We start from the raw sequence: 12,183 nt of genomic DNA on the forward strand, positions 1-12,183 counted from the left end.
TGTTATGGTTGTAGGTTAATGCCTACCAAAATAACAAACAAAATAAAGGCTACAACTTTGCAAACAGAATAGCCCAGTAAAAGTTGAATATATGTCAACCGAGGCATATTCATAAACAAAATATTTAATCAGGTGTTAAGTCATGAAGCAGGTGATGCATGTAGGGATTACAGAAATGTTTAGGTACATCCAGGTTCAAACACAGATTGTCTTGGGTAACATATGAAAAAAAGTCAGTGATTTGAATTTTCCTCTCACACACTCATGAAACAGCAAGATGTGACTGGAACTCTATGCTCAGCAGGAAGTCGAATGCCAAGAGAGCAGGCAGTTATAAATCATATTTGTAGATCATTAGAAATGGGTATTTTTTGTACTTTACTTGTAACCAGTATTCATAAATCACATACTGAAACACCCAAGATGAATGAAATTGCAAAGTTCAGCAAACAGATGTCATGTCAAAGCACAGAATTATTGGAAAAAAACTAAAGTCCCCGCCCTTCTAATAAAAGCAAAATTTTTAGACTTTCATAGAAAGAGAATCAATGAATGTGAAGAAAAGCAGTTTGGTTTTCTGTGCAAAACACACATCCTTTCCTGTATTATCTATAGAAGCAAATGACAATATTGCATAAATAAAAGTATCTCCTCCATCTCTAGCATGTTAAGGAGAGAAATGGGCTGCTTACAACCTTCACTTTCTTTTGCACAGCACTATTTGTTCCTGCATATTTCTTAATTATAAAAATAACCACTGTTCTTTTTCTCACATTTGTGAAGTGGCCAGAAATCACCTGAAGTAAAATTAGGCATTAGAGTTCCAACATGCAAGTGTCAGCATTCAAAGCAAACATGCTTACTGCTGCTTTTGAAAATAAAGATTAGTACCTCTTCCTGAGAGCATGTAAGGTGATATTTCAAGCAACCTGTTGATCAGCCTGGACCAAAATCCCATAGGAAAGTATGGCATCTCATAAAGCCTGATGATAATTTCTGAATTTTCACAGTGGGGAAGCTCTATAACAGGTCTGTGATCAGATAAACTGAAAGAATAAAAATATTAGACAGTATGATGTACTTTATCCAAACTGATTGATGACATACATTATTTATTAAGTAAAATGTATTATTAATTATTGAATGAATGATTCAAATGATCAGGGATAGCATATTTGCTCAGTCTGCTTGCATGTGCTAAAGGGAAGTCCTGCTGTAATTTAAACCAAACAGAACCTCACTAACAATAATTAGATATCAACTGTAAATGTGGTAAATGTGGACACATATAAGGCAAGTAAGACATTAGATACAACCCTCTTATCCCAGGATTCTGAAGAATGTAGAAACTCTAATCAATGCAACCACACAACGGTCTCTCCATTAAGCAAAACAAGCATTGTCAAACACATCAGGGAAATCTCTAACTGAGTCAGAGAAACAGTGTAACCTGGCTCAGATAAAGCAAAAAGACTGCATTCAAATGCACAATACTTTTTTTTTTGTCACAACGTTTAATAACTAGACTGTTTAGAGGAGATTCTGTCTCTGAGTAACTTGACTGTTTCTCTTTTCAAGCAAATAGGCTATAAAAATTCACGGTTATTTTTATATTGCAACAAATACCTGTTAATGCTGGCAAACTGCGATGTAAATCTAAATCATAATCTTCCTGCTGTGGTCTCAAAGCACAGTAAGTGTAAAAGAAATATTACCCTCATAAAGCGTTTTATCATTCATAGATTCCATTTACCCACCATGCTAATATGCTGTAAGCTTTATCTGCTACAAGAAGAGCTTTCACATACCAAATTGCCATGATGGTCAGTTAAACTAATGGGAAGGTTTTATTTTGATCAATATCTATGGCTCTCATTTGTGGGTTTAGCTCTTTGCTTACCTGCTTGGGATCAGCAGCTGATCCTCTCCTAATGGCAAAGCAATCTGAAACTTTTCCAGAAGCTTGAAGTATTGTGACATGTAGATCTTAGGAAACTTGCTCTTCTTTAAAAGGAATTTTTCCACATCCGAACGCTTTACAATTCCCTTAGGATATCTAGAAAAGCCTTCCACTTTCACTGTCAGAATCTTTCAAAAAAGAAAATTAAAACAATTTTAGGTGTACAGTCATCATTAGATTGCATTTTCCTGACAATTTTTTCCCATAAAAATATTTGGTAGCCTATTACTTCATTTAGACTTCATTTTGCAGTGAAACAAAACATTTCCAGCAACAAGACAGCAGTGAAAACACAATCTGTCCAAGACATCAGTGTGCTGCCATTCTTCAGCAGCTTTCACTGGTCCATATTATACAGAAATTTATTCTGCAAATTAATTTGTGAAAGTGTTTGCTGAACAGAGCCTATGCGCAGTGATTTTTCATCCCATTTCCTGCACTGAATGAAAGGCAAAGTTTCAGAGGTTAAGAAATCTAAATATATATAAATTTTTTTGAAAGTGTTTCTAGATCAACAGAGCAATGACGGTTTCACTTAAGCAGCCAGTGTGCTACTCTCACATGCCAGCATGTGAATCTGCATCTCTCTTTCCTCTGCCATCAGCACCCAGCATACAATGACTCTTCTTCCCCCATTCTTACTACATTAATCCCAAGTTCCAGCTTCCTCCTCAACCTATCGCAACATATTGCAGGATTACTTTGCATCCCTAGGTTTTTTCGGTCTCTGCCTATTCTTGTGTCCGGTGCACTGTAAACAGTATTGAACATAACAGTGTAAGAATATAGAACCACAGGTGTCTAGAAAGCAAAGGAAACAGAAAGAGCCAGGTAAACTATTCCAGGCCCTGAGAATATTCTAGGTTAAGAAACAGTAAAGAAATGGTGAAGAAGAATCACTGTTAAGCTACAGTGGTTTGAGACAGGGGAGAAAGTTCCATGAACACAGATACAATAAGTAATCAGAGTCTAACCTGTGCCATGATTTTACATAGCCACTTAGGATCTACAAAATACAGATCTCTCAGCTGTAGTGCTGGGTCTTGAAAATGAAGGAGTACACCTGCACAAAGAATGTGGTAATTAGCAATGCATTTCTCAAACTCCATGTAAATTGACATAAGCAATTTGAATAATAAATACACCTATTGAATTTATGTCAATATCTCAGGAGAGATAAAGGTTTGCTCAGCTTTACCTTTATTTTCAGATGTTTTCTTAGATTTGTAAATTGACTTGGTTTTTTTGCCAAGCAGATAAGCTCTGTGTGCTTATTATTTAATCTTACGAAGTTGATACAGCACTGAGATAAGCTGTTATGCATAACCACCTAACCACTATTCTGTTCTGCGTCTGCAAGCTATGATGCTTGCAAGGAAGGGTAAGATATATAAATTGTTACAGTAGTGTTCCTTTATATGGAATTCCTTTATGACACAACAACCTGGATTATCTAACTAATGTTACCTATGCATAACTATTTCAGCTTAAGACTTTGTGGCAACCTTTTGTGAGACCTAAAAATACACACAGGTCTGTCTGCCACAGATTTGGAACAAAGTGCTATCTAACATACACCAATGTTAAATTTTACCTGATTCATTGAGAAAGTGAATAGCATGAGGGAGTTCATTTTCATCCAGTTGTAACTGGCTTTCTTGTACCAGTTCCAGTAAGCGTTTCTGATCAATCACAGGAAATTCAACTGGGACACTGTTACGTTCCAGCAAAATTCTCTTCTCCAGCTCCAGGTAGCTGTCAGGAATTAGTTGACCAACAACTGGTTGATCTCTGATCTGTATAATTAAGAATAATAGTTCTAAATGTATTCATTTAGTCATGTAGAATGCAGACAATACAACTAAGATGTAGGGTGGGTATGTCCACTCAATAGCAGCAGCAAGAAGGAACAAGAACACTCCTTTATTGACTGACATGGCTTCTTAAAGATACGTGTAACTAGTTCTTATTTTCAGAATTGTAATATGAATGTTTTTCTACAAATGAATAATCAAAGAAGAAAATGTTTCCATGTTACATGCATATTAAAAATAAAATAACCCGATATCTTCTAAGAAATTCACAGAGAAGCCTTTGATTTGAAGTAAAAGGAAAATACTCGCTGCATGAACAGATGACATCAAACATCTCAGGTTAACACAAGACAATAGGCAGATGAATAAAATAAGGATACCTCTTGTAACCTCTAACATCTATAGAAAAATTCAGGGGGAAAGGGCAGTAGCACTATTAAAAGTCTCCACTCCTGACAGTCAGCAGACAAGAGGACAGGAATTTAGCCAGGTTAGTGACACTTACGGGAAACAGTCAGAAGTTTTCCTCTGTTTCCTGAGCCTGAGTTCCTTCCTGGAGACATCCTTTGACCTTTGGTATTAGCTAGCAGCCAACCAGGTTTTTCATTCTCCATGGGTGCTGAGCTAGTTATTTTTTTGAGGAAATGGGAAACAATTTTCCTAACATTTCCAAACTGGCTTCTTGGTTTGTAACTTTGCTCTCAATTAAGTTAAACACTAATGCACTGTGGCATTTTTGTGTCAAAAATATAATTAGTGAAAATGTCATTAGTACCTTGGTAATTTCAAAGACTCATCGATGACAACGTCTGAATATTTAACTCACTTCTCTAATTTCTAAGCAGGTACCTTGTAACACTCTTTTCACAAAGCGACTACATTATTTATGGAAACTATCTCCTTTCCTTCAGGCTACTTTACACTTGTATAGAAGTTTAACCATCAGTTTGAGTCATAGTCGCAACAGCTGTGGATGTTACAGGAACAACTTGCCGGTACCTAAGAGTGAAATGTTTTCAAAAAGCACAAATTCCTTTGCGCGTTGAAGAAGTATGGTGAGATATAGGGCTACATATACTTTCACAGACACCAGCTCTATTCATGCCTACTGGAGTTATGAGAAGTGGAATTAATCCATTCCACCTGATAAGGCCACTTTATAGCCACTTAGCACTGGTGAGCTATTCCTTGAACTGCAGAAAGAATTTAGGCAGGTTATGAATGTGGTACAAGATGGTAGTTTCTGAGAGAGAAACAAGAGGTGCGTACACACTTTCTCTCCTTTGTTGCACCACCAGTGTGAAGCTGGTCATAAACACTGCATTTGCCCTATGAAATCTTTCGAGCAGCAATTCAGAAGAAATTTGGGCTCTGCTATGATTTATGAAGTTTTGTCATTACCTTTAGTAGCACAGGACATCACCTTTTCTCTTGAACATATTATGACACTACACACAATTGATGTTGTATAAATGAAAAACCAAAAATATGTATATTCTTTTTGCTATAGACTCGATCCTGTCTTTCCATAAGCTCCATGCCTGGGCTAGCCTCTTCATGTTTGTCATTCTAACTTAGAGTTTCATGTTGTGGCTAAGGAGACGGCAGGGGTAGCTGTAAGTGCAGATTCTCCAGTTTTGGAGGATCATTCAGTAAAAGTGATCTTCTTTTCCTCTTTCTAGGAACAGTTTCACACTATGCAAAATGACATCAGTAAATTAGCTGGCTCTCAGCAATCACAAAATCTTATTTCCTGGTTCCTTGAAATCCTGCAAAACTTCTTATTGTAATTACACGTTGCCATCCAAGAATACCCAGTTTTTGATCAGATTTCTTCTTAACAAAAAGATGGCCTATTTTTAATTAAATATTCTATCTATGTCCCTAGTTCTTTAAAACATAACTTGGCTGAGATTTTTACAAAGTTGATTTTTTTGGTGGAAAAAAACCCTGGTGATTTTCCCTCTTAATTTTGCTTTGTGTAACATTTTATAGAAGGCAAGATGAGTTTGCTATCACACTAAAAATGTATTTAATTATGTGTTAATGAATGTTGAAAAATGTATTTAATTATGTGTTAATGAATGTTGAAAAACGTATTTAACTAAAACTAGATGTTTTCAACATTATGAACAATATGCAGCTTACCTTGAAGTGAAGACTCTCCTTTATTATGACTCGCCGAAGTCTGATAATGGAATCGGATTCTTCTGTAGCATTCACAAAGTGATAGTCTTGGATTGCTGGGAAGCCTCGCTTATTCAAGAGCTCTCTAGTAATTTTAGTCATGCAGGCCTTACGTTGCATTTCATCAGAAACATCTAAGTGAGTGCCAACAAGAATGACGGGGGATGTTGAAGCTCGAGCCTGTTAATAAGAGCCATACAGCTGATTAACTCAACAGTGAATATTGATGTTATTGCTATATATTCACACAAAGTGTGAGCAATTTAGTCAAAACAATCAATACAATGAAAAAAGTAACTGGTTTTCCCTCTTTCAGTACACCACTTTTAATTAAGTTTGAAATCTGAAGTACTGCTTCATGTCTTTATTCCAAGTATGTTTAAACAGCAATCCCATATAATACCCTTGACTGGATAAGGCAGTAAAAATGCACCAGCCTATAGATATGAAACATAATTTCTAACATACAGAGAGTAGTTTATTTCAAAATAGAAACATTTAAAAAAACCAGCTTTATCTAAAAGAAAGCAATGTCTATCTGGATTTCATACTTCGTAGATTTATAACATTGTCAGTAAAATAGAGGGACAATTGTGTTATTCATTAAAAATGCCCAAGAAAATGGAAAAGCAAAGGATATTCTGCTAGTTGTCATCAGAACAGCGCAGCAATGAAACTGCAGCAAGTACAGCATAGCAAAGGAGGAAATTATCATCTTCAACCCTAAACTGACTGTAAACCTCTGTCCTGTATCACTGCTCAAGGTGAGAAGAGTGAAAAAGACAAGTTTAACAAGCAGGATAAGTATATAAAGTCTTTATGTAACTGCATTGCTCAGCCACGACTAACCATCACATAAATGGAAAAGACAAGTAATGCTTACCATGGGGTGATTCCATCAAATGAAAATACAAAACACTCAGAGAAAAGAAACACACACACATATATATATATATAGTCAGATTCTCAGACCAATTTCCCTACCGTGGTTCTGGAATCACCCCTATTAACAATAGGATACTTAAGCATGCACTTAACAGCATGATTTCAAGTCAGAACGTAGTCACTCCTAAATTAGCCAAATTCTGATTTCCCTAGAACTTACAATGGCATAAAAGAAAAAGCAGTTTTAACTCTTCATCCCTTTAATACAACCCCTTCCTTATTTTTATCAGTCAATTGAACATATTGCCAGAGTATACAAACTATACTTTTGCACATCACTACTATTTTAAGTACAAAATGGTGCTGGTAATGTTTTTGTATGCCTACAAATATTTTCATGTACAATATATAGTGTATTTCAGCTCTGTACTCTTTTTAATTGCTGAAGAGGTTTTTCCCTCTTCCCCTGTCTAAAAATATTTGTGGTTAATTTGCTGTTTACCAGCAACTCCCTGAAGAGTGGAATTCCATTCCGTACATATCTGTGGCTTACCTTGATGTTAAAAAGCCACGGCTTCATAGCATCCACCTCTGCTTGTCCTTTGCTGAGATCATAAACAGCAAGATATAAAGCTCTTTGGGTCATAAAATGAGGATGGGTACTGTAGAACTCTTCTTGTCCTAGTGATAAAAAAGAATTCCACAGTTTAGTACTTGCCTTATCAAACATCTTTAGACCACGAAAAGGCAGCAGAACATTTATTCTCAGAACACTAATCCACAAAAGAAACTAATGCTTACAGAAAATTATCTAAATTGACTGGTAAACTGTAATAACTATGCATTTTAGGTAGGTACTCCATTCTAGCTCACCGACTGAAGTGTAGTGCTGAAATACGTAAGCTAATTTTAAATCAAGAAGTGTAAGATTTAACAACTGGATAAGCATGGTTGCTGCAAAGACAACATGTGAGGTCATGATTCTTTTAAAATGTTAATGTTGAATTTCTTTCCCACTTCTTTCTCTCTTTCTTTCTTTCTCTCTTTCTCTCTCTCTTTCTTTTTCCCTCCCTTTTTCCTATCCTTCCTGCAACTTCAAAATAAGTTCACATGATTAAGCACTTAAAATCACAACCAAAGCTGGACACTGATCTTGAATGCTGTTGTTCTCGGCTTATCCGTTGCGACACAGAGTGTATTTAAATGACCATGGACCAATGTTTAAAAGTAACTTTTCTATAGCCTGAAATACTCCTGAATTTCAGTGGAGTCTCTCAAACTTAGAAAGTTTTCCAAAATCCTAAAGTGCAAAGACTTCTCCTAAGCACTTTGTTTTCTGTGACCTTATGAAGCAGTGATACTGTAGAGCCTAGAGAGACCTTAGGGACAAAGGGACAAACAGAACTGAGCAGAAAACAATTCTTCTGGTGATTACAGTTTCTCACTATTCTAAAATGACAGTTCTAGACTGCTATGGTTGAAACAAGTGGCCCGACCATATTTGGTGATGAGAAATTCCCAAGGCCTTGTATTAGATTTGAGGGATTAGCTGCCAGTTTACAGAATTCACTGACTTATAAGTGGTCCCTTGACTTTTAGTGTAAGTCTGCATGATTCTACTGTCCACAATTTGAAATTTAACAGGCTGACTCTCAGAAGTAATGCATTAATGTGTTAGAAAAAGCAATAGTAAAGGACAACAAGCTCTTGAAATACCTCCAAAATCCCACACATTTAATATAAGCTCTTTCTTCAGTTTGCCTTTCCCTTGAATGATCCAGTCTTTTACGTCAATGCCTACTGTAGCTTTTGGAGATCCCACTTCCATTCGTTTGCATTTCATTAGTTGTTGTAGCAGGGTAGTTTTCCCACTGCCAGTGTTTCCAACAATCATGAGCTTCATTCTGTTATAAGGTACAGCCTTCTTCAGTCGTTGTTGAAGAAATCTGGCATAAAAAAGTTTGCAGAATTCATAGAAGTGTGTAATAAAGAAAAACACCAAAAGAATTCAAGACTAAGGAAATATCTAAGCCCATACAATTTTCTTCAAATTTCAAATATCTGTTTGATATTACTGGAATTTTAACAGTTTATTCTAATTTCTGATTTGAAAATCAAATCTTAATTCAGAATGCACCTTTTTTTTTGTTTTGTGATTACCTATGAATGTGCTCTGTGAGATGCACTTACGAACATAAGAAACAGAAATAACTGGTAAGTGCCATTCATCACATGGTTTACAGAAGCACCAAATTCAGTAAGTAATACTATTATGGATCAAATCAGTAGAATCTATTTTATGTGCGCATGATGATACAATATATGATATGATACCTTCTATAGAGTAGCAGGCTGGATTTCATACGACAAACAGCACGTCTTTTCAAAAGGATATGTTGTTTTCCTAATGCTTACCGCATATCCCAAGAAAACAAACCAAGAATATTCAAGAACAACAGGGCAACAAACCTGATAATGTCTCTGGCTTTGCATCCCACATGTTTGAAGTCAAAATTAAGATGAAGTCCTTCCAAAGGAAGATCCCAGATTTTGGAGAGTCTTCCCATTTCATCTGGAAAGAATCTCAAATTGGGATTATGACTTACATCCAGAGAAGTCAAGTTTTCTAAGAAGCCAATCTGAGGAGGAATCTAAATAAAAGAATATTTAATGGACAGTTAAACAGTAAAAAAAATGTATGAGCACGAAAACATTAAATATTTAACAAAACTAGGTATTATTTTTACCACTGTAGTTCAACGTTTATAACAAACAGGCCTAATATCCCACACTAATGCGGAATGACAAAAGAACTCAAAATAAATTCATTATACAAAGTGATTATATGACAATTCCAGAAAAGTTTAATAGAATATGGTGATTTTCATTTCAGGAAGTACATTTACTTGCACTTCATAACATTTCACTACGAGAATTTACAATGATATGAGAGGTGACATGAAAATCAAAGGAACATTGAAAAATTGCATTCAATTGAAAAGTAATTTCATTTTCTCTAGGTAGAATCTTAGACTTTACCTCCTTTAACCTGTTGTGGGACAGATGTAGCTTTTCTAGCCTAGACCATGCACATGCCTTTTCACTTAAGTCCAAGACTTCTATTTGATTATGATTAAATAACAGCTCCCTTAAGTTTAATGATTTCCAGTGCATTGGTCCAGGCAGGCTTGTGATCTTGTTTTGGCTTAAATCTACTGAGCGCAAACTAAATAACATGAAAATAAAAAAGAGAAAAGTTAGCAAATGGAAAAAATAAAACCAAGATTAACAGGAACTGGATTGAATTTTAATAAATAAACAAATGGATCAGATATCAGAACAGTTTTCTGACAGGAATGTATACAGAAGAAGATAGAGGATTACTACTACGAGCAAAAGTAATTAAGGTGACTTAAGGTCTTCATTACCTCAGAAAAAAATGTAAGAAAATACATATGATTGACTCACTATAGTACTCTTTCAGTGTATTTGTCTGTGAATGAAATTGCCTGGCCATGAAAATAAACACCCACATTGTACTGCGTGTATATATTTCAGATAGCAGATTAAAGAGTCACTTTAAATAAAGGGTACATATAATGATTACAGCCCACTTCCTTCTTCTTTCCACAATTTGCAGACATGAATGGCTCTGTTCAGATTAGTAGAAGCCATAGATAAATATCATTCACAGTCCTGTAGTGCAAATATTGAGCAATTCAGCTATAAACAGTATAGTTAATACATATTTATACCCAGGTAACAGAAAATAGAGTTTAGCTCAGGATTCCAGCTGCGGGACCTTGGAGTACACTATTATGTGTAATGTGTAACTGACTAGAAAAAATGTATTTAAAAAGTTAATTGCAATCTAACATAATACTAACATGTATTTTCATGTGCTTTTTTAATAAATTTCAAGTTATTAAAAAAAGATGGGGAAATTCCTGGTATTATCAGCTTTCTAGGATCCAAGGTTCAATTTATAGACTATGGAGCCTCACTAGCTGATCAGAACTGCTCTCTGTCTTGTTCGTAACTTAGGAGACTAACAGCAGACAGTATGGATACCTCACCCTGTTATGAGAATTTTCTATGAATAGATGTTTTCAATACAGGTACATGTGTTAATTATGTTGTTCAACTACACATTTATTTAAGAACTAATTAAAGTACAACATTTAATTTCTGTACATCATCAGACAAATAATGCTATTTATGTTACTGTGGAACATGAAGCATGCAAAAAACCCATGCAACTCCTTATTTATTTATCTAGGCTGGGAGATGTAGAACTTAAAAGCTGCAACTTTTTAAACATGCCTATTGAATTTATTGCTCTGAATATAAATGTTAGCATGTTGAAGTAGTGTGATAAGATGTTAATAATTACACGGTCAATGTAAATTTGATTAATGTGAACTCACAAGTCTGTTGTCTACTTTCCCCATGGTGTCTTCAGTGCTCACATCTACCCACATCTACCAAACAACCGATCTGATCATCCCTTCTGACTTTAGTCATCTGTTTAAGGTCAGTAACTTCTCTTAAAAAAGCAGAAGTCTGATTTTCACATGAGTAGTGCTTTGAAGGTACAGGAAAATAATGGTCACATGCCTCTTTAACACTATTCCATATACAGGAAGTGTCACTCTAGGAATAAATATCTTGTGATATTTGGGAAGTGAAAAACTAATCCCAGTAGCTTTGTGCAAAAGTCTGCAGAACTTCTTGAGAAGGTAAGATTGTCAGTATCTTTTTACCATTCGTTTCAAGAAAATAACAAATTAATTCTGGTCTTCTCAGCAAGAACTACCAGCTTCAGCAGTCAAGCATTACCATTTCAATAACAATCATTTGAACCTGAGGAACTAATTTCGCAAAATAATGAAGAAGATGTGAATTATTTGTATTAGCCTAAAACCTACTAAATTTTGAATTTACTCTGTCAGAGAGGATTTCCTGAAGATCAGTTAAACATGCAGAATTTTCTACCTCACAAAGATTTTGCCATCTGATTTTCTTCATCAAGAACCCGATATTAAGTTCAATAAATAAAATAATAACTTACTGTGGTAGAAGAAGAATTGCTTCTGGAACATTAATAAAACAATTTTGGGATAATTTTAAGCTTGTTATGCTGGATGACAAGTCAGGAATTATTTCTAGAGCAGAAAAAAAAAGAGGTTAATCCTATTACTTTTCATAACTGTCTAAATTATTTTTAAGACTATTCTAAAAGCAAAGATAAAGTCAAAGGTTAGTCTATCACCTTCTATACACAGGTCTTTGTACAAGCTACCAAAGGCAGAATCTGAATCTCTTTTTTTAAAGCCT

At 35.2% G+C, this 12,183-nt stretch overlaps 1 protein-coding gene across 2 annotated transcripts in view; it reads right to left on the reverse strand.

The window, feature by feature from the left end:
- Positions 1 to 12,183, reverse strand: part of LRRK2 (leucine rich repeat kinase 2) — a 65,901-nt gene that overhangs the window by 18,359 nt on the left and 35,359 nt on the right. For both annotated transcript variants that reach the window (XM_069883245.1, XM_069883236.1), the window contains exons 26-35: positions 11,918 to 12,011; positions 9,886 to 10,072; positions 9,316 to 9,497; positions 8,563 to 8,792; positions 7,400 to 7,527; positions 5,923 to 6,141; positions 3,555 to 3,756; positions 2,935 to 3,023; positions 1,901 to 2,088; positions 892 to 1,046 (exon numbers count right to left, since the gene is read on the reverse strand). In XM_069883245.1, coding sequence (XP_069739346.1) covers positions 892 to 1,046; positions 1,901 to 2,088; positions 2,935 to 3,023; positions 3,555 to 3,756; positions 5,923 to 6,141; positions 7,400 to 7,527; positions 8,563 to 8,792; positions 9,316 to 9,497; positions 9,886 to 10,072; positions 11,918 to 12,011 — 1,674 coding nt within the window. The remainder of the gene's footprint in view (positions 1 to 891; positions 1,047 to 1,900; positions 2,089 to 2,934; positions 3,024 to 3,554; positions 3,757 to 5,922; positions 6,142 to 7,399; positions 7,528 to 8,562; positions 8,793 to 9,315; positions 9,498 to 9,885; positions 10,073 to 11,917; positions 12,012 to 12,183) is intronic.

This window comes from Phaenicophaeus curvirostris, chromosome 1, assembly GCF_032191515.1.
Source record: "Phaenicophaeus curvirostris isolate KB17595 chromosome 1, BPBGC_Pcur_1.0, whole genome shotgun sequence".
NCBI lineage: Eukaryota > Metazoa > Chordata > Aves > Cuculiformes > Cuculidae > Phaenicophaeus > Phaenicophaeus curvirostris.